Source organism: Cervus elaphus, chromosome 9, assembly GCF_910594005.1.
Source record: "Cervus elaphus chromosome 9, mCerEla1.1, whole genome shotgun sequence".
Taxonomy (NCBI): Eukaryota; Metazoa; Chordata; class Mammalia; order Artiodactyla; family Cervidae; genus Cervus; species Cervus elaphus.
The window spans coordinates 15855719-15883118 of NC_057823.1; the positions used below are offsets into that span (position 1 = coordinate 15855719).

A 27400-nucleotide genomic window follows, 5' to 3' on the forward strand; every position below is an offset into this window, starting at 1 on the left:
TTGAGTCTTCTGGTCTACCTGAAGTCTAAGGTTGAAATAATGTAGGCTCTGGAGGTGGTAATAGCTGTGTCTGTATCCACTCAGTGTCAGGTCACTTCCGGCTATCTGCTCTGACCTTGGGCTAGCAGAGGAATAAGCGTCACCCACAGGTCTATGTATTATAACTGCTATTTAGCTGTCATTGTCTTTTTACTCAGGGCAATGGAAGGAATGACTCTGGAGCTGACCCATATCATGGTTCTGAGTTCAGATTTATCTGTCACTGAACATTTGGTTACCTTTTTTTTTGGCCACACTGCTCAGCATGTGGGATCTTAATTCCCTGACCAGGAATCAAACCCATGACCCTTGCAGTGGAAGCGTGGAGTCTCAACCACTGGACTGCCAGGGAAGGCCCAACTTGGGGTTACTTTGGTGATCATAACAAAGCTGGTTGCAGAGTCTTGAAGGCTGGTGGGACATGTGCTCAAAAGGGCATACATGTTCATTATGGTCCTTCCTATGGAGCCAAGCTATGTGGATAAGTCCATTTCAATTGTCTTAAGAATCAGAATTGAGCTGACTCATTGAATATTCCCTATGGAACAAGGGAGGATATTGCTCCTCTTTTTTAAACTTTTATTTCCTTCCTTATACTTTGAGTTTATTCTGTTCTTTTTCTTTATTTATTTAAATATATTTTGGCTATGGTGGGTCTTCGTTGCTGTATGTAAGCGTTCTCTCGTTGCAGCAAGCAGGGGCTACTCTCTAGTTACGGTGCCTAGGCTTCTCATTGCAGTGAGTTCTCTTGTGGAGCATGAGCTCTAGGGTGTGTGGGCTTCAGCAGTTGTGGTGCACAGGCTTAATTGCCCCATGGTGTGTGAAATTTTTCTGGACCAGGGATTGAACTTGTGTCTCCTGCCTTAGCAGGTTGATTCTTAACTACTGTACCCCCAAGAAAGTCCCCTTCTTCCTATATATTTTTATACACTTTCACTTCTCTCATCAAAAAAGAACAGAAATCTTTTATCTTCTAGCACAGAGGGACATGTCAAATTATTATCATATATTTATACTTTTATTAGAATTCTTCAGAACTGTAAACAATTAGACAATATATCAGGAAAAAACATGGAACATCAACATCCTTCAAACTTGTACCACTTATATATTTACATGTAACATTACTGTATATATAAAAAATATTTTCAAAGACTCATGGGCTTGGGGATATTTAAAAGACACTATTGCCACATTTGAATATTTACTAAAAAAAAATTCCACAAAATAATTTCAAACATTAAGCTACTTCAAAGAAACAGCACATGTAAAAAAAATGATAAAAGTATAAACTTTCAAGAATGTCCTAGACAAACTCTCAGTGAAGTTTTGCATCATTCTAAGCATTTTAAGTGAATACCTCCTCTCAACTACAAGCCATGTATCGAAAGCTGTAACAGTGGACAAGAATTCTTTCACTTTATGTTATAATCATCTTAGTAACTAATTGTCCTATAAAATAAACCTATGGCATCTCATTTTATGTTTCCTGCTCATGGCACCCCCTGATCTATAAGATAGATAGTGCCTGTTTTAGGAAAGCCCTTCATACTTGTCCACTGACTTGTAGAGTCACTATATTCATTCCTAAGTGGAAGCAATTGGGTCTTGTGGATATAAACAACCAAACAGAAGCAATTCATGTTAGAGGTCAGATTAGAAATCTCCCTAAAAATGAGTATCAATAGCCTCTGAGTACAAAAGTAGAAAGTTGTGATTATCTACTAGAATCTGGAACATAGACAATCAATTATCTTACTTCAAAGTGAAACTGTTAGTCACTCAGTCACGTCCGACTCTTTGCAACCCCATGGACTGTAGCCCACTAGGCTCCTCTGTCCATGGAATTCCCCAGGCAAGAATACTGGAGTGGGTTGCCATTTCCTACTCCAGAGGATCTTGCTGACTGAGGGATCAAATCTGCATCTCCTATATTGGCAGGAAGATTCTTTACTGCTCAGCCATCAGGGAAGCCTGTTACTCCAAAGACCAGGAGAAAAGACTCAAGCATTATGTACCAAAATATGATCACACATACCCAGACTGATGGTCTCCAGGGATGTGAAGCTCCCCTTTGGCAGTGTGGTGCCTCCAGGTTCCGTGTCCCTCAGATCCACGGTGGTGGTTGCCACTGACCCTGAGGAAAAAGGGGACAGAAGTGTCAGTCTCCCATTCCCTAAGATGCACATCCACAAGAAATGCTCTTGCTAGATCCTGGCTCAGTATCCGAGCCTCATCTGCCTCTGAGAAGGCACTCTGGAAGGAATGATTCTCTTATTGGCATGAAATCAAACCCACAATATGACCTGGGTCTTAATTGTGGAAAATAGTGGGACTGCTGAATGTATTGGCCTCAAGCAAAAACATTTGTGATAGTATGTCTCCATCACTTAAAAAAACATATTGAGGGCTTCCCTGGTGCTGCAGTAGTTAAGAGTCTGCAATCCAATGCAATACATGGACATAAGTTTGATCCCTGGTCTGGGAATTTCCCACGTGCCATGGAGCAACTAAGTCCATGTATCACAACTACTGAGCCTGTGCTCTAAAGCCTGGGAGCTGCAACTACTGAAGCCTGCATGCCTAGAGCCTGTGCTTCACAACAAGAGAAGCCACCACAATGAGAAGCCCATTTACTGCAACTAGAGAGTAACCCCCACTTGCTGCAACTAGAGAAAGCCAGCACACAGCAACGAAGACCCAGCACAGCCAAAAATAAACCACTGAATAAGTAAAATTAAAAAACACCAGATTCTCCTTTATTATTTATTTATGGCCACACTGTGGCATGTGGAATCCTAGTTTCCCAACCAGAGATTGAACCTGCACCCTTGGCTCAACTACTGGATAATCAGGGAAGTGCCTCCATCACTTATAATGTGTGAATTCACCATTGTTTAATTTTTCACTCCTATGGTTTGGACTCCACATAAGTAAAATCAGAATAATATCTGGAGTTATTATATCTGGTTAGTTAACATGTAAAAATATTTCTTGATTACTCATTTTGTCATTTTATTTTATCATTCTTTTATAATTATTATCACACACACTCTACTGCTGGGGAGGGAAAAGCTAGGCTCTGGCTGGCAGGACCTGAATCTGGGCTCAAGGATGCTAAAAATGTCACTAGTTGCATATAGATAGTAGAATGAACCTATGAGATAAGTGGAAACTGAAAGGGGAGGTGAAGGATACTGCAGAGACTTTGTGTGAGCAGGGGAGATGAGCACAAAACAAGGAGCTGGCTGCTTCTAGCAGAGCCGGGCGCAGGAGATGAGGTTGGTGGTTCTGGCATTCTTGGAGCTGGTATGTGAAGGCTGTGGATGTGTGGATGTGAAGTTGGATGTGTTAGTTGATTAAAAGTTAGGTTCTGTGGGTGGGGATTTCTCTGGTGGTCTAGTGGCTAAGACTCAGAGCTCCCAATGCAGGGTGCAGGGGTTCGATCCCTGCTCAGGGAACTAGATCCCACACGCTGCAACTAAGAGTTCGCATGCTGTAACTAGGAGTTCGCATGCTGCAACTAAGACACACCTCAGCCAAATAAATAAATAAAATTAAAATTAGGTGGATGCTATGGGTATAGACTCTCCCTTCTGACAACTCCATTGAGGGAATGAGGTGGAATACCCATGGGGACCAGAGGTATGCTTCCGTATATCAACACTTGTGGGGATATGCCTTGATGATAAGGAAGTCATAGAAGGTAACTTGAACTGTTCCCATTTACTAGTTTCAGTTTTATCCTTTAACATGCTTGTGGTGACTCTCCTACTGAAAAATATGGTCACTGTGACTTTGTAAATGAGAACTGAAGGAGATGAGGATGAAATACAGAGCCGGTTGCTTCTAGCAGAGCCAGGCGCAGGAGATGAGTGAATTGCAACTGTTTGTGGAGCCAGAGGTGGGCTGGTTCCAATCCCAGAAAGTGTAATCCCACTAGGGGTCAAATGATAGAGTGCATCAGAAAATGTGCCAACTGGGAATTCCCTGGTGGTCCAGGGGTTAGGACTCACTTTCACTGCCAGGGGTGCAGGCGGGATCCTTGGTTGGGGAACTAAGATCCTACAAGCCAGACCCATGGCAAAAAAAGGAAAGAAAGAAAAAGGTGGTACATATATACAATGGAATATTACTCAGTCATTAAAAAGAATTAAATAATGCCATTTGAAATATCATATGATATCCCTTATATGTAGAATCTAAAAATAAATGATTCAAATGAACTTACAGAACAGAAAGAGACTCAGACTTAAAAATGAACTTATGGTTGCCAGGGGAAGGGATAGTTAGGGACACTGGGAAGGTCATGTACACACTGCTATATTTAAAATGGATAACCAACAAAGAGCTATTGTATAGCATATGGAACTCTGCTCAATGTTAAGTGGCAGCCTGGATGGGAGGGGAGTTTGGGGGAGAATGGGCGCATGTATATGTGTGGCTGGGTCCCTTTGCTGTTCACCTGAAACTATCACAACATTGTTAATCCAGCTATATCCCGACACAAAATGTTTTTGGTGTTAAAAAAAATAAAAATTAAAAAATAAGTTGACAAAATGGATAACTAGCAAGGACCTACTGTATAGCACAGGGATCTCTGCTCAATGTTACACGGCAGCCTGGAGGGGAGGGTAGTTTAGGAGAGAATGGACACATGTATATGTATGGCTGAGTCCCGTCACTGTTCCCCTAAGCTATCACAACATTTTAGTTGGCTATATACCAATACAAAATGGGCTTCCCTGGTAACTCAGCTGGTAAAGAATCTGCCTGCGATACAGGAGACCCTGGTTTGATTCCTGGGTCGGGAAGATCCTCTGGAGAAGGGATAGGCTACCCACTCCAGTATTCTTGGGCTTCCCTTGTGGCTCAGCTGGTAAAGAATCCACCTGCAATGCAGGAGACCTGGATTCGATCCCTGGGTTGGGAAGATCCCCTGGAGGAGGGCACGGCAACCCACTCCAGTATTCTGGCCTGGAGAATTCCATGGAATATTCCATGGGGTCACAAAGGGTTGGACGTGACTGAGTGACTTTCACTTTCAATACAAAATAAAAAGTTCAAAAAATAAATAAAATTAAAAAAAAAAAAGAAAATGTGCCAACTAATTGGCTTGAGGGCTGGAGCTAGAAGCACCCACTGACTGAAATGGAGACATTGAGTTTAGGACACTGTTCTTGGCCAAGAAAAATCTGTAGATGTCTCACAGGGAGATGTGGTTCCAATGGGCAAGTGGCTTGTTCCCATCTTTCTTTCACACTCAGAGCCCCTTGTGGATTTTACATTGGTGGGAGCTAGAGAATGAACAGTGAGTGGGCCACTTGTGTCTCTGCTGTGAGTGTGGCTATGGGTGCTTCCCTAAGAGAAGTCCTTTCCATGGAGGTCGTTGTTGGAGAATTAAGTTTAGGGACCACCACAGAAGCAAAGAGAGAAAAGGCAGAGGCTGAAATAGTGGTTGGTGTGAAACATCATCTTGAAAGTGTTGAAATGAAATTGTTAGTCGCTCAGTTATGTCTGACTCTGAGACACCATGGACTGTAGTCTATTAGGCTCCTCTGTCCATGGAATTTTCCAAGCAAGAATACAGGAGCGGGTTGCCATGCCCTCCTCCAGGGGATCGTCCCAACTCAGGGATTCAATCTGGGTCTTCCACATTGCAGACGGAGTCTTTACCATCTGAGTCAGCAGGGAAGCCCAAACGTTATCTTGTCTGAAGTTCAAAACTTGGTCTCTGGGGCTTCCCTGGTGGCCTAGTGATTAAGAATCCACCTGACAATGCAGGCAACACAGGTTTGATTTCTGGTCCAGGAAGATCCCATGTGCCTGGGAGCAACTAAGCCCCTGCAACACAAATATTGAGCCTGTGATCCAGAGCCCAGGAACTGCAAACGTGCACATACTAGAGTCTGTGCTCCGCAAAGAGAGAAGCCACAGCAACGAGAAGCCCGAGCACTGCTATTAGAGAGTAGCGTCTGCTCCCCACAACTAGAGAAGTGCCCTTGCAGCAACAAAGACCCAGCATAGTCAGAAATAAATAAATAAATTATTAAATAAAAAATTAAACTGGTCGCTGGCCAGATTCTTTAGACATACAGTGAAATATGTTTAGACATACAGTGAAATAAATAAAAGTGCCATTGTTGGATATCACTGCTGCAGAAGCAAATCAGAAGTCCTAGATGGGTGAGAAGGGCTGTCCTGGTGGAGTCTGTAACTGAGGCACTGCTTGTGTCTCTGAGCTAACTCCCTAGGTGGGATGAAGAAAACTGAGTTGAATGTGTGCTGTGTTTCCATGGTGAGGAAGCGGTGGGTAGGGGGCAGAGGTGATGACCTAGGTGGTGATTAAACTGCAAGTAGGGGGTCTCAGGTTGAGACACGGATAGATTCAAAATTTCCCTTGCTTTCCTCTCCAGTAGGTGGGGCTTCCCAGCTGGCTCAGTGGTAAAGAATCCGCCTGCCAATGCAGGAGACACAGGTTCGATCCCTGGGTCAGAAAGATCATCTGAAGAAGGAACTGGCAACCCATTCCAGCATTCTTGCCTGGAGAAGGCCATGGACAGAGGAGCCTGGTGGGTACAGTCCATGGGATCACAAAAGAGTCGGACACGACTTAGCGACTCAACAGTGTTAACAATAAATAGGTGGCTGTTGGTCTTGCTGAGGAAGAAGGGGTGAAGAGAGAAAGTGGATTTCTTTTGAGAAATACTGACAAGGTTGAGGGGACGAGGATTAGCTGACCCCTCTGGAGCCAAGGGGGTGTGTGTGGGGAGGGTGGGTGAACCTGTGATATCAAGAGAGATGCCAAGCCTGAGGACACGTTTGTCTCTTTGCCCAATAGAGAAGAGAAGCAGAGTGGAAGTCATACCTCTGACTCTTCCAGTACCTGTTTCTGCATTACTGAGCGTACTGGAGGGAGGGAAGGCCGAGCTGGTCTCTGTCTTCGCTGTGGTCTCAGGGGTCTCTGTGTGCACAGAGGAGGTGAATTTAAGACCTGAGGATATGCCGAGCCCTGATGCTGTATCATCAGGAATTGAAGTGGACATCAACAGAGGAGGGATGGTGCTTTTTGTGATATCTCCTGCAGGGCTGGTTTCAGGAGAGGAAAAATGGTGTCTGGAGGTTGATGGGGTCAGACCCCAGCTGCTTGGCTCCCCAGAATCAGGATTCCCTGTAGATAAGACTTCTGGAATTGCAGAAGAAACCTTGGTAGATGTGGGGGTTGTCCCTGCTGGAGCACTTGAGCCAGGAGCCCCTATGGTCACTGCTGTAGCCGTGGACACTGGGGCACTGCTGACGGCCGGGGTCAAATGTGTAGCTCTTTCAGAGGAAGCTGTGTCTCTGCTAGTTAGGTAGGTTGTATCCTGGCTGGTCCTTGTGTCGCTGTCACCTGTCTGAGTGATCTCAGTGGGAGACGTAAACTCCTCGGTGGTTTGTCCGGTTGGGGCTTCTAGGGTGGGTGTGTCTGAAGCAGTTTCTCCAGGTGATGCTGTTTCAGTGAAGCTTATACTTGGCTCAGTGGACTCAGAATCCACCCAGGTATCATAGGAGGTGCTGATACGGCCTGTCTCATTGGTCAGTGTCTCCTCTCCAGAACTTGTCTCTGTCTTCCAAGTGGGCTGGGGTTCAGTTGAGGGTTCACTTGTACCTGCATTGGTCCATGATGCTTCTCTTGGGGTGCTGGAATCAAGTGTCCTGGAGGTGTCTGAGCTCTCAGGGGCAGTTGTGCTGGGGCTGTGTCTTTCAGAAGTGGTGTGTGGTGTTCTGAGCTCCCATCCTGGATGGGATTTTGAGACCTGAATTGAGCTTGTCCCCCTGCCGTCCACAGAACTGGAGCTTGGGGAGGGGGCAGAGGTGGTGGCCGAATTATTCTCCCTTCCAGGAGCAGAGGTCACAGATGGAGCCACAGGTGCTGTCAAAGTTTCTCTGGTATGTTTCTCAGTCATAGATGGATGAGTGCTGGTCTCTTCTGAGATGGAGGTGGTGGGAGGGGATGTGGTTTTCACTCCTGGAAACTGGGTGATGCTGAGGGTGGCCAGACCAGCTGAAACTTCCGAAACCAAGGTGCTGGCTGTTGTGATGCTAGGTGAGTCTGTGGCATCAGGGGACGTACTAAGCATGAAGACAGTCCTTGCTGTCCCTTCCCCTGATGGAGATGGGTGGCCCAGAAGGAAAGTGGTACCTCTGACTCTTTTGGCACTAGTTTCTGCATCAGTTAGTGTTTGGAAAATAGGGAAAGCTGAGCTGGGCTCTGTCTTTGCCGTGGTTTCTGTGTGCATGGAGGAGGTGACTGTGTGGTCTGAAGCTGTGCCGATCCGTGCTGTATCACCAGGACCTGAGGTGGACAACAGCAGAGGAGGGCTGGTGGGTATCATGCTGTCTCCTACAGGGGTGCCACTGGGAGAGGAGAAGTGATGTCCAGGGTTGGATGGAGTCAGAAGCTGGCTGGTTCCCTCCCTAGAATCTGGCTTCCCTGTAGACAACATCTCAGGTATTTTGGAAAAAACCTTGCTTGATGTGGGGGTTGTCCCTGCTGGAGCACTTGAGCCAAGAGCACCTGTGATCACTGCTGTAGCCGTGGACACTGGGGCACTGCTGACGGCCGGGGTCAAATGTGTAGCTGTTTCAGAGGAAGCTGTGTCTCTGCTAGTTAGGTAGGTTGTACCCTGGCTGGTCCTTGTATCACTGTCACCTGTCCGTGAGATCTCGGTTAGAGACGTAAACTCCTTAGCTGTTTGTCTGGTTGTGGCTTCTGGGATGGGAGTGTCTGAAGATGTTTCTCTGGGTGATGCTGTTTCAGTGGAGCTTGACCTTGGGGTGGTGGAGCCAACAACCCCCCAGGTACCAGGGGAAATGGTGACAGGACCAGTTTCACTGGTCACTATCTTTATTCCAGGGCTTGTCTCTGTCCACCTGGTGAGCTGGGATCCAGGTAAGTGTTGACCTGTACCTGCACTGCTCCATGATGCTTCTGCTGAGGTGCTGGAAACAGGAGTCCTGGAGAAGTCAGAGCTCTCAGGGTGAGCTGTGCTGGGGATATGCCTTTCAGAAATGGTGTGGGGGCTTCTGAGTGCCCTCCCTGTGTGTGATGGAGAGACCTGAGCTGTACTTGTCTCCCTGCTGTTAGTGGTGCTCAAATTTGGGGAAGGGGCAGAGGTGGTCATCCAATTACTCTCCCTTCCAGGAACAGAGACCTCAGGTGGAGCTGTAGATCCACTGAAGGTTTCCTTGGCCTCATTTCCAGTTAATGATGGATGGATATTGGTCTCCTCTGAGACGGAGGTGGTGGAAGGGGATGTGGTTTTCACTCTTGGAACCTGGGTGATGCTGAGGGTGCCTGGTCCAGATGACCCTTGCCAAGCCAAGGTGCTGACTGTGGAGATGCTGGGTGAGTCTGTGGCATCAGGGGATGTGCTAAGCGTGAAGACACTCCTTGTTGTCCCTTCCCCTGAGGGAGATGGGTGGCCCAGAGGGGAAGTCGTACCTCTGACTCTTTCAGCACTGGTTTCTGTATGACTTGATGTTTTGGAAAGAGGAAAAGCTGGGTTTAACTCTGTCCTTCCTGTGCTCCCAGGGGTCTCTGTGTCCTTGGAGGAGGCGACCATGTGGTCTGAAGATGGGCTGGACCGTGATCCTGTAGGATCAGTAATGGAAGTGGACAAGAACAGAGGAATGCTGGTGGGGGTCATGAGGTCTCCTGGTGGGCTGGTGTCAGGAGAGGAGAAGTGATGCTCAGCGTTGGATACAGTCAGAACCCCGCTGGTTCCTTCCTTAGAATCCAGCTTCCCAGGCATTTTGGAAGAAGTCTTGCTTGATATTGGGGTTGTCCCTCCTGGAGCACTTGAGCCAGGATCCAGCATGGTCACTGTTGTCAACATGGACACAGGGGCAGAACCAAAGGCTGGAGTCAAATCTGTAGCTGTTTCAGATGGAGCTGTGGCTCCTGTAGGTAGGGATGTCGTATCTTGACTGATACTTGTGTCACGGTCTCCTGTCCGTGTGATCTCAGTGGAAGGTGTAACCTCTTCAGGGGTTGGGCTAGCTGTGGCTTCTAGGGTGGGTGTGTCTGAAGATGTTTTTCCAGGTGATGCTGTTTCAGGGAAGCTTATGCGTGGCTCGGTGGACTCAGAAACCACCCAGTTATTAAGGGAGGTGTGGATAGGGTCTGTCTCAATAGTCAGTGTTTCCTCTGTAGGACTTGTCTCTGTCCCCCAGGTGGACTGTAGTTCACTTGTACCTGCGCCGGTCCACATTTCTTCTGATGGGGTGCTGGAATCTAGTGTCCTGGAGACGTCAGAGCTCCCGGGGGCAGTTGTGCTGGGGCTGTTTCCATCAGCAGTGGTGTCAGGACTTCTGAGCTCCCCTGCTGTGTGTGATGGAGAGACCTGAGTAGAACTTTCTTGCTGGCTGTCAACAGTGCTCAAATCTGAGGTGTTAGAGGTGGTACCCCAACTGTTTCTTCTTTCAGTCACAGAGGTCTCAGGTGGAGCTATAGAGGCACTCAAATTTCCCTTGGTCTCGTTTTCAGCCATTGTTGGATGGTTGATGGTGTTCCTTGGGACAAAGATGGTAGAAGGAGATGTGGTTGTCACTCCTGAAACACTGGTAAGGTTGATGTTCTCAGGACTCCTTTGTTCTCCAGAAGTTAAAGTACTGGTTTTGCTGATGCTGGTTGAATCTGTGGTTCCTGTGGGTCTAGAATTCTCCCATGTGATGTGGATGTTGCTGCCTGGGCTTGTCAAGGACTGAGTAGACGTCGTTGATGCAGTGGGGCCTGTGGGTTCAATTAGGGATGGATCATCGTTATCTCTTGGTGTTCAAGTTTAAGACTAGTCCTCTGGAACTTCCCTTGTGGCTCAGTGGTAAAGAATCCACCTGCCAATGCAGGGGACATGGGTTTGATCCTCGGTTCTGGGAAGATCCCACATGCCAAGGGGCAACTAAGCCTGTGTGCTACAACTACTGAGCCAGTGTTCTAGAACCCATGTTCCACAGTGAGAAGCCCGAGCACAGCAAAGAAGAGTAGCCCCACTTTCTGCAACTAGAGAAAGCCCTCGGACAGCAACAAAGATCCAGTGCGGTCAAAAATAAATAAATAATGTTTTAAAAGAAAAAACAATAGTTCTCTGAGTGGAGTTGGCTGCTACAGACCTACTTTGCTTTGCATGTGTGCTCAGTCATATGAGACTCTTTGTGACTCCATGATCTGTAGCCCTCCACGCTCCTCTATTCATGGGGTCTTCCAGGCAAGAATACTGGAATGAGTTGCCATTTCCTCCTCTAAGGAATCTTCCCGACCTAGGGATGGAACCCAGGTCTCCCACACTGCAGGTGGATTCTTTATCACGGTGCCATCTGGGAAGCCTACTGCTGAGCTCCTGAAGTTTTATTTTGTGGGGTGAGATTTAGGTAGAATCTCTGGGCTCTGCTGGACAAACCTGGGTCTGTATGAACTGTTATATCGTGGAGGCTGGAGGAAACATGGGCAACTCTTCTGACCAAGAATACATAAGTTTGGGTGGAATGAACTGGGAGGTTGAGATTGACATATATACACTTCTATGTATAAAACAGATGGCTAATGAGAACCTACATATAGGCCAAGGAACCCTCCTCAGTGCTCTGTGGTGACCTAAATGGGAAAGAAATCCAAAAAAGAGGGGCTATATACATGATTTGTAGCCTCCGATCTGTTCTGGACTATCTTTGGTTTGTGTGCTGTTATGTGAAACATACCTGATAATATGGCTAGATCTGGGCTTCCCTGTTGGTGCAGTGGTAAAGAACCCACCTGCCAATGCAGGAAACACAGGTTTGATTCCTGGGTCGGAAAGATTCCCCCAGAGAAGGAAATGGCAACCCACTCCAGTATTCTTGGCCTGGGAGAATCCCCATGGACAGAGGAGCCTGGTGGGCTACACAGTCCATGGGGATCTTGAAAAGGTCGGACTTGACTGAGCGACTAAACAACAAATATATATATATATATATATATAGGCATAGCTGATTCACTTTACTGTAGAGAAGAAATTAACAAATTGTAATGCAGCTATACTGCAATAAAATTTTTTTTTAAAGAAAAGTAAATTTGGGCAGGAGAAACAGGAGGGTGTTGCACCCACAGAAATTTCTTGAAGATGAAAAGCTAACCACTTCTCAGTTCCCTTTCTGAAATCTTTCAATGGATCCTCACTGCCTACAGGATAGAGTTCCTTAGTGTGTCATGGTCCTTAATGATCCATCCCCTTGTGTCTCTTGACATGGTGCTTCTCAACTCGGTGTGATTGTTCTTCCAGAGAACAGGTATTACCTATGCACTTTTAGCTGTCACAGCTAGTGATCTACTTCCATCTAGTCGTCAGAAGCTAGGGATGCTTCTAACAACTGTAATGCATAGCCCCCACTGCAAAGAATTACTTGGCCTCAATCTCAACAGTGGGGTCCCTGGTGGCTTAGAGTAAAGAATCTGCCTGCCAATGCAGAGATGCAGGAGACACGGATTCAACCCCTGGGTCATCAAGATACTCTGGACAAGGGCATGGCAGTCCACTCCAGTATTCGTGCCTGGAGAATCCCATGGATAGAGGAGCCTGGTGGGCTACAGTCCATGGGGTCACAGAGAGTTGGACACAACTGAGTGACTAAACAACAACATCAATAGCGCTGAGGGTGAGGCTCTCTGCTCTGTCCTTATATCCCACAAAACCAGTCCTCTCATCTTCTTTAAACAGCAGCTATGTTCTCACAGTTCCCCAGCCCAATAGCATAATCCTTCACTCATCTTTCCAATGATCACCATGCCCTTTACACAAATTAACACCTATTCATTATTTAAGATTCAGCTTCTGTTATTGTATTCACTCTTCTCTCTTTACTGAATTGTCTTTTTTCTTTCTTTCTTTTTTATTGGCCTCACCTGCAGCTTGTGAGATCTCAGTTCCCCAACTAGGAATGGAACCCATGCCCCCTGCATGGAGGGGAGTTGGAAGTGTGGAGTCTTAACCATTATTATTGTTGTTGTGTCTTGACTCTTTTGTGACCCTATGGACTGTAGCCCATGAGGTTCCTCTGTCCATGGGATTTCCCAGACAAGAGTACTATTACTGATTTAACTTTTATGCAGAATACATCATGTGAAATGCTGGGCTGGATGACTCATGAGGTAGAATCAAGATTCCTGGGAGAAATATCAACAACCTCAGATATGCAGATGATACCACTCTAATGGAAGAAAACTAAGAGGAACTAAAGAGCCTCTTGATGAGGGTGAAAGAGGAGAGTGAAAAATCTGGCTTAAAACTCAACATTAAAAAAACTAAGATCATGGCATCTGGACCCATCACTTCATGGCAAATAGATGAGGAAAAAATGGGAACAGTGACAGACTTTATTTTCTTGGGCTCCAAAATCACTGCAGATGGTGACTGCAGCCAAGAAATTAAAATATGCTTGTTCCTTGGAAGAAGAGCTATGACAAACCTAGACAGTGTATTAAAAAGCAGAGACGTCACTTTGCTAACAGAGGTCTATATAGTCAAAGCTATGGTTTTTCCAATAGTCATGTATGGGTGTGAGAGTTGGACCATAAAGAGGACTGTGTCGGATCATAAAGAAATGATGCTTTTGAACTGTGGTGCTGGAGAATAGTCTTGAGAGTTCCTTAGACAGCAAGGAGATCAAACCAGTCAATCCTAAAGGAAAACCAGCCCTGAATATTCATTGAAAGGACTGATGCTGAAGCTGAAGCTCCAGTACTTTGGCCACCTGATGGGAAGAGTGGACTCATTGGAAAAGACCTTGATGCTGGGAAAGATAGAGGGCAAGAGGAGAAGGGAGCAACAGAGGTTGAGATGTTTGGATGGTATCACCGACTCAACAGACATGAGTTTGAGTAAACTCGGGGAGATGGTGACGGACAGGGAAGCCTGGCATGCTTCCCAGTTCACATGTTTGCAAAGAGTTGGACACGACTTTGTGACTGAACAACAAATAACTGATTCACCTTGTCGCACACCTGAAACTAACACAGCCTTGTACCGGGTTGGCCAAAAAGTTCATCTGGTTTTTCTGTAACATCTCATGGAAAAATCTTTACAAACTTTTAGGACAATCCAATAAATCAACTATGTGTATGCTTAGTCACTCAGTTGTATCTGACTCTTTTTGACCCCATGGACTGGAGCCCGCCAGGTCCCTCTGTCCATGGGCTTTTCCAGGCAAGAATACTGGAGTGGGTTGCCATGCATCAACTATACTCCAAAACAGAATTTTTTTTTTTAGAGAAACAGTCCTTTGTCTCTGAAGCATCCTCCAAAGTTCATGTCCCAGATGAGCCACGCTTTCAGAGACACAACTGTGAAGGAAACAGGGCCTCAAAAAGATAGGTTGAACATTGTCCCCAAGGATGTCCCCAAAGCAGGACTCATGACAGGACTGGGGACCGAACCCTGGCTGAAGAAGAGATATCTGTGGGTACCACTTGATACAAACCCAGAGGTTTCTTCAGAAGGCCCTGCGGTGATAGAGAAAGGATGCCGAGGGAGAGGAGGCAGGCTGGAGGCTTCTGTCAGAGCCTGGGGAGCGCTCAGGACTGAGCTTGTCCTGGGGCTCTCAGCGAAGCCGCAACTGTCGGAAAAGATGCTCTGCTTGTCTTCCTGTCAGTGCTGCAACACCTGAGCTTGGGTTCTGCTTTGGACAGAGCAGATGAACTAGCATCCCCTTAGGCTATCAGAGCAGCTGTCATGACTGGGGAATGAGGCTGTAGACCAGTAAGTCTCATCAAGTGAGATTTTTTTGCCTTTATTATTCATGCAGCAAATATTTCCTGCATACTTACTATTTCCAGGTACTATGACAGGCTGCATTTGGCAATGTCTGGAGGCACTTTGGGGATTCCCAGGTGGCTTCCCAGAGTGACTCAGTGGTACAGAATCTGCCTGCCAGAACAGGAGACGCAGGAGACTTGGCTTCCATCTCTGGGTCGGGAAGATCCCTGGGAGAAAGTAATGGCAACCCACTCCAGTATTCTTGCCTGGGAAATCCAATGGGCAGAGGAGCCTGGCGGGCTACAGTCCATGGGGTTGCCAAGTATCAGACATGACTGAGCATGTACTCATGGAGACATTTTTGGTTGTCATGACTTGAGGGTCGGTTGCTATTGGTATCTTGTGGGTAGAGACCAGGGATGCTGCTTAATACCTTCCAATGCACAGGAAAGTGCTCCCACAACAAAGAATGATCCAGACCCAGATATACTGACCTCTGTGCCCAATTGAGAGACTGTTCTAGTGCACTTGGTCCAAGTTTATAGCTGTTCCATAGAAAAAGCAGATAGAAACCCAATTTAGTGGGTTGTCAACAGCATCAAAAATGTAAGAGGATTACAGAATAAAGCATCAGGGCACAGTGGGTGCAGCAGGGGTAAATGACTTTACAAAAGTGTTTTTATATATACACACACCTAAGCACATAGCTAGTCACAGTGTACAATGTATTTCTTTTTTATTCCCTCATAACTCAGTTGGTAAAGAATCTGCCTGCAATGCAGGAGTTAAAGTGAGTCACTCAGTCATGTCTGACACTTTGTGATCCTGTGGACTATGCAGTCCATGGAATTCTCCAGGCCAGAACACTGGAGTGGGTAGCCTTTCCCTTCTCCAGGGGATCTTCCCAACCCAGGGATCGAACCCAGGTGTCCCACATTGCAGGCAGATTCTTTACCAGCTGAGCCACAAGGGAAGCAATATAGGAGACCCCAGTTTGGTTCCTGGGTTGGGAAGATCCGCTGGAGAAGGGATTAGGCTACCCACTCCAGTATTCTTGGGCTTCTGGAATGGGAAGCCCAACTACTGGAGTGGGTTGCCATGCCCTCCTCCAGAAGACCTTCCTGACCCAGAGATCAAACCCAGGTCTCATGTCTTCTGCATGACAGGCAGGTTCTAGCGCCACCTGGGAAGCCCTAGTGTATATATGTCAGTTCTAATCTCTCAATTCATCCCCCCTTCCGTTCCCCCCACCATGTCCACATGTCTGATCTCTATGTCTGCTTCTCTATTCCTGCCCTGCAAATAGATTCCTCACAATTTTTTTTAAAGATTCCACATATATGTATTAATAAACAATATTTGTTTTTCTCTCTCTGACAGTTGATTCTGTCCTGCAGACTCTAGGCCCACCCACATCTCTACAGATGTATTTCTTATTATGGATCCCAGTCAAAAAGTCTGCCCGATGTTCCTGCATCAGCTCATCCTCTGCTATCTAGCTCCACCTGGCTTCCTTCCCCGTCTCATCTCTTCTCTCACACTGTCTCTCACACTGGAAGGGAGCTGGTGTCAGCATCACTGGGCATTTACAGAGCCAGGCTGCCTGAAACAGAGGCCCAGCTCTCCCGTGGACCAGCGGCATGACCTTGGGCAAGTCACATAAACTAATAGTGCCTCCATTTCAATTTCCTTATCTGCAATGTGGAAGTGATAAGGGTATGTACATCATCAGGCCACTAAGAGGATTAAATGAAATAATCTATGTAAAGGGCTTAAAATAGTGTCTGGGACTTCCCTGGTGGTCCAGTGGTTAAGAGTCTGCCTACCAATGCCGGAGACACAGGTTCGATCCCTGGTCGGGGAAGATTCCATATGCTGTTGGGCAACTAAACCCGTGTGCCAGACTACTGAGCCCACACATCCTAGAGCTTGTGGGTGGCTTCAAGAGAAGCCACTGCAATGAGAATCCCATACACCACAACTAGAGAGTAGCCCCCACTTGCCACAGCTAGAAAAAGCCTGTGCCCAGCTTTAAATAAATACATTTATTAAATAAATAAAAAATCCCATTGTCTGGCATATATTGCTTTTGATTGTTGTATGAGTATAATTTGTCAAAATTCACCAAAGACAGTGGACTGGATGTGAATTAAAATTTAAAAATGTAAAATAAAATAGAATCATAAAAATAATGGAAAACTATTATTATTACCATGACTCATTTTAGCACAGCACTTATCAGAATGTTGTTATTATTATTGTTAGGAGGAGGATGTAAATGGGATCAGAGTACTGTTAGGGAGTGGGTCAGAACCAGAGAAGTGGGAATCAGAATAAGAATCAATGATGGGCAGCTTCCCTGGTTGCCTAGTGATCAGGAATCTGCCTGCCAATGCAGGGGACACAGGCAAGGAAGTTCCCACATGCCTCAGAGCAACTAAGCCTGTGTGTCACAACTACTGAAGCCCGCACATCTAGAGCCTATACTCTGCAACAAGAGAAGACACTGCAATGAGAAGCCTGAGCACCCCAACTAGAGAAAGTCCTTGAGAAGCAACAAAGACCCAGTGCAGCCAAAAATGAATAACTAAAATTAAAAAAAAGAATCAGTGATGGGGAGCAGGGGTCAGATTCACTGTATCTTGTTGCTTAGTTGCTAAATCATGTGCAACTCTGGGACCCCATGGACTGCAGCACTCCAGGCTTCCCTATCCTTCACCATCTCTTGGAGCTTGCTGAAACTTAAGTCCATTGAATTGGTCATGCCATCCATCCATCTTGCCCTCTTTTCCTCCTTCCCTCAATCTTTCCCAGCATCAGGGTCTTTTCCAATGAAATGGCTCTTTGCATCAGATGGCCACAGCATTGGAATTTGAGCTTCAGCATCAGTCTTTCCAATGAACATTCAGGACTGATTTCCTTTAGGATGGACTGGTTTGATCTCCTTGCTGTCCAAGGGACTCTCAAGAGTCTTCTCCGCCACCACATTTCAAAAGCATCCATTCTTTGGCCCTCAGCCTTCTTTATGGCCCAGCTCTCTTGGGGAGTCCCAAAACTGGGTGCCCAAAGGACGGCTGTCCCAGAACAGATATTGCAAGTGGCTGGCTGGTCCAATGGAGATGAATGAGACTGGTCAGGATGACCTGCTCAACTTCAGTGTCTGTTCCCTTGACTGTTGAGAGGTCTGGCTCCACAAATGTATGGGGCCACACCAGCCAGGGCAGCTCCTAGGATGTCTCCTCCCGGGCAAGGACCCAAGGTGGGGGCACAAGGAGGTGAAGCCCAGCCTGGAGAGCAGAGGAAATGCCAAGCCCAGCCCTACCCTCAGGAGGGGCCTCAGGTAGTGGCCTGAGTTCCTTGGTCCTACCCTGCCTTGCTGGCCTACCCTGCACCCCCAAGGGACTGCTGGTTGGGTAGGGGTCCTTTGGGGGTTTCAGCGCCAACTGAAGTCCTACCTTCCCTGGGAGGAGAGATCTAAGGGCTCCTCTCCCTCCCTGAGAAAAGTCAGGACATGCTGTCAGAAGAGAAAGAAGAGGACCCATCAGGGCTCCCACCTGGTAAAGAATCCACCTGCCAGTGTCAGGGCCACAGGTTCAATCCCTGGTCTGGGAAGATCCCCAGGTGCCTCAACCACTGAGCCTGTGCTCTAGAGCCCAGGAGCCATAACTACTAAAGCCCATGCTCCCTACAGCTTGTGCTCCACAATGAGAGAAGGCACTGCAATGAGAAGTCTGCACAACACACTAGAGAAAAGCTCTTGCAGCTATGAAGACCCAGCCTAGGCAAAAATAAATAAATAACTTGCTTTTTTTTTTTTAAAAAAAAAAGGAGAGGACCCCTCATAAGAAAAAAGAGCTTGTTTGGCTCTCTCCCTGACTCACACACACTGTCTCACATACATATCACACTTACACAAGTGCACACACACAGCCAGAACTCAAGTCCTGGAGTTCTGGATTTCATGCTGGTCCTGCCCCACTCACTCCACGGAGCCTCAGTTTCTCCCTTTTTAAAGCACAAATAACATCAGAGCCCACCTGCCTCTGGGTTGCACAGAGTTTTACTGGGATCCGTTAGTTCATTGACCCACAGGAGGCTTCCCCTCACCTTGCCCTACTGACGAAAGCAACCCACCCCAACACACTCCAGCACACCAGATTCTCTGTCCAAAATCTCTTTTCCTTATCACCATTTTAATACTTGTGTGTGACTAGTTGCTCATCACGTCCACCTCTTTGCCACCCTTTGGACGGCAGGCTTCCAGGCTCCTCAGTCCATGGGATTCTCCAGGCAAGAATACTGGAGTGGGTTGCCATTTCCATCTCCAAGGGATCTTCCTGACCCAGGAATCAAATCCTTATCTCCTGTGTGTCCTGCATGGCAGGCAGATTCTTTATTCACTGAGCCATTGGGAAAGCCCCTCTTAATACTTAAATACATGATTTATTTACTGTTGTTATGGGTTTTGATCTGTCTCCCTTGCTGGAATGTCGACTCAGCAGGGATCTTTGTGTTGCTCACAACTGCATCCCCAAGGCCAGAACAGTGCCTGGCACACAGTAGGTGTTCAATAAATTGTCATCGAACAAATGAATGAATGAATCACTGTGTAATAGTGTTGAGTAAAGAGGTGAGGACCTCCCCAATAGAGTGAAGACGCACAGGGACCCTTAATGTGAGGGAAAGGGGGACCTCTCAGACTGAGGAGAATGAAGACCGCCTCTCATGGGGAGAGTGAGGATACCCCTAGAAACCAGACATGAAAGAAAAGGGTGAAAACTCCATCTAGGTGGGCTGGTGGGATGTACAGTTGTTGTTGTTTAGTCACTAAGTTGTGTCCGACTCTTTGTGACCCCATGGACTGTAGCCCACCAGGCTCCTCTGTCTATGGGATTTCTAAAGCAAAAATACTGGAGTGGGTTGCCATGCCCTCCTCCAGGGGACCTTCCTGACCTAGGTATCAGACCCACATCTGCTGCATCTCCTGCATTGGCAGGTGGATTCTCTACCATCGCACCACCTGGGAAGCCAGGATATTGGCCCCTAGACAGCTGAGGTGCATATGAAAGGAACAATTTCATTGAATCCAGACTCTTGCATCTTCCTGTACTTAGAAAGGCACTAAATTCCTTAACTTGGGCTATCTGGTTTTCCTTCTGTATTTCTATCTTTGTTTTGTGGCTGTCCCTTGCAACATGTGGGATCCTACTTCCCTGACCAGGGATGGAACCCATACCCACTACACTGGGAATGTGGGGTCTCAATCCCCGGACCACCAGAGACACTGGTTTTCTTTAATTAACAATCATCTTTTGATGTTCAGACTACCTGCTCTTTGTTGCAAAACGTTTATATAACCTGGCTCCTCCCCTCGCTTCTCAGGGTTACTTGAGATACTGACTCCTGGGCTAGAAGTCCTAAAAGTTTCCACCAAATAAAACGTAATTCTCAACTTTTAAATTGTGAGTATTTTTTACATTGACAGAGGGGTGGTGAAGGGCAGTTGCTGTTTACCCTACGGGATGGGGGGACCCAAGGGCCAGGAAATAGCCAGAAGAGGAGACTCCTCACCCTCAGTCTTTTCCAGGCAGGGGGTGAAGTACAGGGCTTAGGAATCATCCAGAAATGGGGGTTCGGATCCCTTCCCTCACTTGTTAAAAAAATTTTTTTAACCTGATGCAAAGAGCCAACTCATTGGAAAGACCCTGATGCTGGAAAATATTGAGGGCAATAGGAGAAGGGAGTGACAGGGAACAGATGGTTAGACAGCATCATCGACTCAGTGGACATGAAATTGAGCAAACTCTGGAAGACTGTGAAGGACAGGGAAGCCTGGTGTGCTGCAGTCCATGGGGTCACAAAGAGTTGGCCATGACTTAGTGACTGAACAACAACAAAATAGTTGCTTTATCATGCCATGCTAGTTACCATCGTACAGCAAAATGAATCAGCTGTGCATATACATATGTGTGCGTGCATGCTAAGTCACTTCAGTTGTGCCTGACTCTCTGCAACCCCATGGACTGTAGCCTGCCAGGCTCCTCTGTCCAGGGGATTCTCCAGGCAGGAATACTGGAGTGGGTTGCCATTCCCTTCTCCAGGGGACCTTCCCCGACCCAGGGATCAAACCCAGGTCTCCTGGGTTTCCTGCATTGGCAGGCAGGTTCTCTATCACCAGCACCACCTGGGAAGCCCATACATACACATATATCCCCTTTTTTGGATTTCCTTCCCATTTAGGTTGCCACAGAGCACTGAGTGCTTGCTGTGTGGCTTTAAACAAAGGGCTCAATCTCTCTGAGCCTGTTTTCTCTTCCGTAAAATGGGAGGCAATGTGCCCCTACTCTCACCCATGCAAGCTCAATCCAGAGAACGCAGGTGAAAGCCCTGGCACACAGTAGGTCCACAATAGAAAATGATGATTACTGTGGGCCTCTGGGATCTTGTCAGGTTTCAGCCACATGGTCAAGGAGGGGAAATGTATAGGATGAAGATGTTGAAGAAGATTCATCAGATGGGGTCTAGGGTGGAGGGAGAGGTGAGAGGAGAATGGATCTCCACCAGCTCTGGAATTTTTAAAATTACCCTTTAGGGAGATAGAAACTCAGAGAGGTTAGGCATCAGGCCCAAGGACACATAGCCTGTCAGTGCCGGATTTACATTTCATTTCATCTCTGCCCAGGAATCGAGGGAGTCTTTTCCAGAATTAAAGTGAAGAGTCCTGAAAGGTGTCTGAATTGACCTGCCAGGGGAACCCCTCCCCAACAGATTTCCTGTTTACCGTGGAATTGATGGGTAATTGGGGAGGGATGTCAACCCTTAGTCCAGGCAACCAGCCCTCCTTGGGGTGGGAGCAAGAGCCCGCTGCATTCACAGGGTCCTCAGCATCTGACTCTGAGGGAGCCTCGGGGTCAAAAACAGTTAAACAGCTTCTGTTTGTGGTGACGTGCTTTGGGGACAGCTCAAGGGGACACGCCCCATCAGAGGTGGTGGAATTGTCCAGTACAAACCCGCCCACCATTCAGGCCATTGTGTGGGTGCCTTTCAATGGCGTCCAACCGCAAAGCTTTTCCGGGGCCCAGAGCTGCCCTGGGTGACTCAGGGCTGGGGGCTGGGGCGCCCTCTCCACCTGGTCCAGAAGCTGTAGAGAGTGACGCTTGAGTCGGGGAGGAATTAGGAGGTGGCCCACCCACCCTGGATGGCTTCCAGGCTGCCATTGTCTGGGGACTGAGCCCCTGAGAATGGGGGAAAAAGGATGCCCCCACTCCTCACAAAGTTGGCAAAGCTCTTGCTCAACTTTGTACCAAGAGAGACTGGGCATCCCTCTGTCTTGCCCACCAGCCTGGAGTTCCTGCAAACCTGGGGCTGTGACTTGCTCATTTCCTATCTGAGAGCTGAGCACAGGTGCTGAAATCAGAGGTGTCAATAAAACAACAACAACAAAAAAAAACAAAAAAATTGGAACTTCCCTTGCTGCCCAGTGCTTAAGACTCCAGGTTCCCAATGCACGGGGCATGGGTTTGATCCCTGATCGGGGAACTAAGATCCCCGAATACTACGTGGCTCTGTCAGAAAATATAAAATAAAATAAAACTCATCATAAAAAAAGAAACAAAAACCCAGATGGATAACCAATAAGGACCTACTATACAGCACACGGAACTCTACTCTATATTCTGTGATAACCTGTATGAGAAAATCTAAAAAAAGAAGGAATATATGTACATATATTACTGAATCAGTTTGCTTACATCTGACACTAACACAACATTTCAAATCCACTATCTGCTTAGCTGTTCAGTAGTGTCTGACTTCTTGGGACCCCATGGACTGCAGCCAACCAGGCTCCTCTGTCTATGGGGATTCTCCAGGCAAGAATACCGGAGTGGGTTGCCCTGCCCTCCTCCAGGGGATCTTCCCAACTCAGGGACTGAACCCAGGCCTCCCGCATTGCAGGCAGATTCTTCACCATCTGAGCTACCAGGGAAACCTGTAAATCAACTATACTCCAATAAAAAAAAAATGCCCTAGGAAATGAACGTGTCAGTGAGCCAGTGAAAGGAGGAATACCTGGCCATCTCTGACCCTGCAATATTTAATTCCCACTGTAGCCATTCTGTGACGTCTCCTTCAGTCAGCGTGGAAAACCAGCCCCACCTGGCTGAGTGTGATGGAGGCCTTTGCCAAAAAAGCAGAAGCCCTCTGCGGACTGCCCCCGAGGGGGCTCGCGAAGGCACCTGTCACATCTCTCCCTCTCTCCTCCAGGTGTGTATCTGCCTCCTCCGCTGACCCCAACCCAGCCCGGCTTACCTGGCCAGCAGGTGAGGAAGAGGCTCACGGTCAGAGCCACCAGGTGCCCTCGCCGATGGCGCCCTGGGCGTGCAGGGTCTTCCCTGCCCATGCTCCTGTCCACCCTCCTGCCCACCCGCCTGGGCAGTGCTCCTCACACCCCGAACGAGCCCCAGTGACTGAACCCAGCCCAGCCCGGCCAGGCTCCTGGGAGGATGGTGAGGACACGCCTTGCTGAACTTCCCAAGAGGGGCAGGGCTTGCCCTAGGGGGAAGCAGTGGTTCTGTGGTTGGCAAAGGTCAGCTGGCTTTATTCAGCGCCCTCGTGATGACTAACGCCTGCAGACTGATACTGATATTGTGCAAGGCCCTGTGGGGCTCCTGGGCACAAGCTCGTTCTGTGTCCCACACCTCTATTTCTTTAATTATAGGAAACTAACCATTCAGCCGCTAAGACCTTCCCTGAGTTCCAAGGGGGGCAGATTCAAGCAGTTGTTAATTAGGGAAGGGATGGGGTGTAAGACCAGGGAGAAACTAACAGTCAAGAGCAGCCTTGGGGCAAGGTCCTGATTCCCCATTAATGAATACACACAATATCTTTGAGCTCTTTTGCAGAAACTGAAAGCCCCTCCAGGTGGGAGAAGCTAATGATTAATAATGGTATGCTGCCCACAAGCATGTAGACCTCAGACCTGTTGAACTTGAACGTTGATGATGCTGACTCCTACTTACCTCACCACGGACCCCTCAGAAGAATATCCACAAGCTGATCATGCCCTCTTTGAACAATTACTATAAAACCTCTCCCTTCTGGTGGCTCAGAGATAAAGAATCCACCAGCCAAAGCTGGAGATGCGGGCTCCATCTCTGGGTCATGAAGATCCCCTGGAGGAGGGCATGGCAACCCACTGCAGTATTCTTGCCTGGAGAATTCCATGGACAGAGGAGCCTGGTCCGCTACAGTCCATAGGGTTGCAAAACGTCGGATACAACTGACTAACACACAGCACAATCTTCCCCAAGAGAGAACACGTGGTTTTTGAGGGCATGTGCCCGCTGTGTCCCCCTTTGCTTGGCAAAGCAATAAAAATCTGCTTTTCTACTTCCCCCTGAACTCGTCTCTGATATTTGATTCAACACTGGTGTACAGAGAAGCTGAGGTTTTGGCATCAGTACCCTCTGTGAAGAGGGGCACATGGGCCCTCCATACACCAGACAAAGCCTGGCTCCTGAAAAGCCTGCTGCCAAACCAAGAGATGTCCTGAAGTGGCCATCTGGCTGGGCTTAAAGGCAAACAGAGGTCTGGGCATAGGTCTGTCCTAATCTTTCAAGCCCCCTGGGTTTTACCTGGCTGACAACTTCCTGCTCAGGAGCTGGCACTACCAGACTGAGCCGGGTGGACCTTCCCCGGGGGAGGCACGGCTGGCTCAAACGGTTTTGGAATGTGTGGGAGTGGACGGGAGATTGCATTCCCATGTGAGAACACTCTGGCTGCTGGGGGAGTGGAGGGCTGGACTTGGTGTACCCTTGGGGAGCCCTGCAGAACCGCCCTGTGCCACTCCTGGACCCCTCTAGGACCCACACGGCCAGCAAGGAGGCTGTAGCTAAGCCATTCAGCAGCCCCCAGGGGCAGAGAAAACCAGCAGGGGCTGGCCTGGGGTTATTCTGCCCTTTCCTTGAAAACCATGTGGGCTTGAAGGTTACTTATCACTGCAAGCCTGGACTGTTACAACAGCTGCCCCTAAAAACTGCCTCTCCCCCACTGTCCGCCAAACACAGACTGTGCCAGGGGCATCCTCCTTAGGTACGTGATCCTCCATGGCCCCCATGCTCCCACCTCATCCAGGGGCTCAGGACATCCCCATCCTCCCTCCTGGCCCACCCCTCAAGCCTCTCACAGCCAGACAGGTGGGTTTATCTTCTCATCCAGGGATGACACAGGAAGGCACCTAGTGTGAAGGTGACAGGTAGGGGCTACCCCACAAAACCTCACATCTCTCCTGCATCTGGTTGTTGTTGTTGTTTAGATGCCCTGGTACCCAGAGCCAAACTCCATGGATCTGTAGCCAAGGCGAGCTTATCAGAACACTCCCACACTCAGGTCCTTCATGCTCAATGCAACTTCCTGCTAACCTATTCTCCCTTTTTGCCCTGATGATCTCAGTCCACTAGTTCTCAGCTCAGACACACTCGGAGCCCTGAATACCCTTCAGGCATGCAGCCTGGCCAAGATGCACAAGTGATCAAGATGGGTTGACAGAAGCACTGTAGTGGCCCAGTGGTTAAGATTCCGAGCTCCCAATGCAGGGGGCCCAAGTTAGAGATCCCTGGTCAGGGAACTAGATCCCACATGCCGCAACGAAGACCTGACACAGTCAAATAAATAAATAAATAAGAAGTCCATTGGAGATATCAGTCCCAGACTGGGAAAGGGCAGGGGAATCAAGGAAGGCTTCCTGGAGGAGGTGCCACATACACCAAGTCCTGAAGCTGGAGCCAGCTGGGCCAGGGTAGTTGGGGAATGAAGAAAGGAGTGTTTCAGGGAGAAGACACAGCGATAGCAAAGACTGGAGGCAGCAGGAAGCAGGAAGTGGAGCCTGGCTTTTGTCCAAATCCTCTCCCTTGGTTGTCTGCCTGGGCACCCCCTTCCTTCCTTAAGAAAACAATCACAGAGAAGCAGAGGCCAAGCCAGAGGGTCCAGCGGGAGATTACAGGGTTCGGCTCCCCCTACCCCACAGAGGGGAAAATTGGGTACTGGAAAAGCACCAGGACCAACAAGATCTGTGACAGAGGGGCAGCAGACCCCAGACCCCTAGATTCTTCAAACTCTTCCTGATTAGGCAATTTATTTATTTATTTATTTTTGGCTGTGCTGGGTCTTCATTGCTTTGTGCCAGCTTTCTCTAGTTGCGGCAGGTGGGGCCTACTCTTCGTTGCAGCGTGCGAGCTTCTCATTGCTGTGGCTTTTCTTGTTGCGGAGCACTGGCTCTAGACACTCGGGTTTCAGTATTTGTGGCGCACGGGCTTCGTTGCTCTGAGGCATGTGGAATCTTCCTGGACCAGGGATCAAACCCATGTCCCGTGCACTAGCCGGTGGATTCTTATCCACTGCACCAGCAGGGAAGTCCTGTTTAAATGACTTAAATCCTCTGTCTCTCCAGGACACGACAACAAGCACTCCCGAGCACCATCTGGGAGGCCTCAGGGTCCAGGAACTGCCCTGTTCTTCAAGGGGTGCACAGGGGTTTATGGGTTTAGGTTCACGATGGGTAACCACAACTATACTGTTTATTGAACACCTACTACATGCTGGGCATGGCTTCCAGTCATCACCAAGACCCTGAAGCTAGGTGTCACTCCCACAGCAGTTCCCTAAGGTGTTTGCTACTCATTGGCCCCATTGCAGAGATGAGAAGCTGAGGCTTAGGGATTTGCCCCAAATCATGCATCTAGCACATAACAAAGCTAGGGCTTGACCTCTGTTTTCATCAAGAACGGTGCTCCTTACCTAAGGGCTATTCCCCTCCCTCGACTCCCCACTCCCTCCACCCCCTACCCACCCACCAAGGACATTTGGCAATGCCTAGAGTCATCTTGTGGGACTTTCCTGATAGCTTAGTGGTAAAGAAACTGCCTGCCAATGCAGGAGACGCAGATTCGATCCTTGGGTCAGGAAGCTCCCCTGGAGAAGAAAATGACAACCCACTCCAGTATTCTTGCTTGGGAAATGCTATGAACAGAGGAGCCTGTCGGGCTACAGTCAAAGGGGCAAAGAGACCGACACGACTGAGTGACTGGACAACATTAAATGGTCGTCTTTGGTTGTCATGAGGCAAAGAGGAGCCACTCCTGGTATCTACTGTTGGTGACTATCCTACAGTGCCCTGGACAATAAATTATCCAACCCCAGATGTCAACAGTGACACTGATTAAAAAACAGCAACAAAACAAAAACAAAAAGCAAAGAAGCCTCATTTAAAGTCACACTGTCGTTCAGTGGAACTTTCTGGATAATGTTCATTTTCTATTTGCTGCACAACAGGGTCATTCACCACGAGCTACATGTGGCCACCAAGCACTTGAAATGTGACTAATAGGACTGAGGAACCGAATTTTTGATTTTGTTCAACCTGAATTAAAAACAATAATCCTCAGTTCAGTTATCAGAAAATTTATGAGTAGGTTGGAATAGCACAGACATGTGCATTTTTCTTTTTTTAAATTTATTTTATTGAAATGTAGTTGATTTACAATGTCTTGTTAATGTGTACTGTACAGCAAAGTGATTCAGATATATAGATAGTTAGA

General features: G+C 47.8%; 1 protein-coding gene across 2 annotated transcripts in view; it reads right to left on the minus strand.

Moving 5' to 3' along the window:
* The window catches only part of LOC122699442 (mucin-16-like), a 115059-nt gene extending 91814 nt beyond the window's left edge, over window positions 1-23245 (minus strand). For both annotated transcript variants that reach the window (XM_043911379.1, XM_043911380.1), the window contains exons 1-3: window positions 23115-23245; window positions 6908-10813; window positions 2078-2176 (exon numbers count right to left, since the gene is read on the minus strand). In XM_043911379.1, coding sequence (XP_043767314.1) covers window positions 2078-2176; window positions 6908-10813; window positions 23115-23205 — 4096 coding nt within the window. In that variant the 5' untranslated portion in view covers window positions 23206-23245. The remainder of the gene's footprint in view (window positions 1-2077; window positions 2177-6907; window positions 10814-23114) is intronic.
* Between the last annotated feature and the right edge of the window lie 4155 nt (window positions 23246-27400).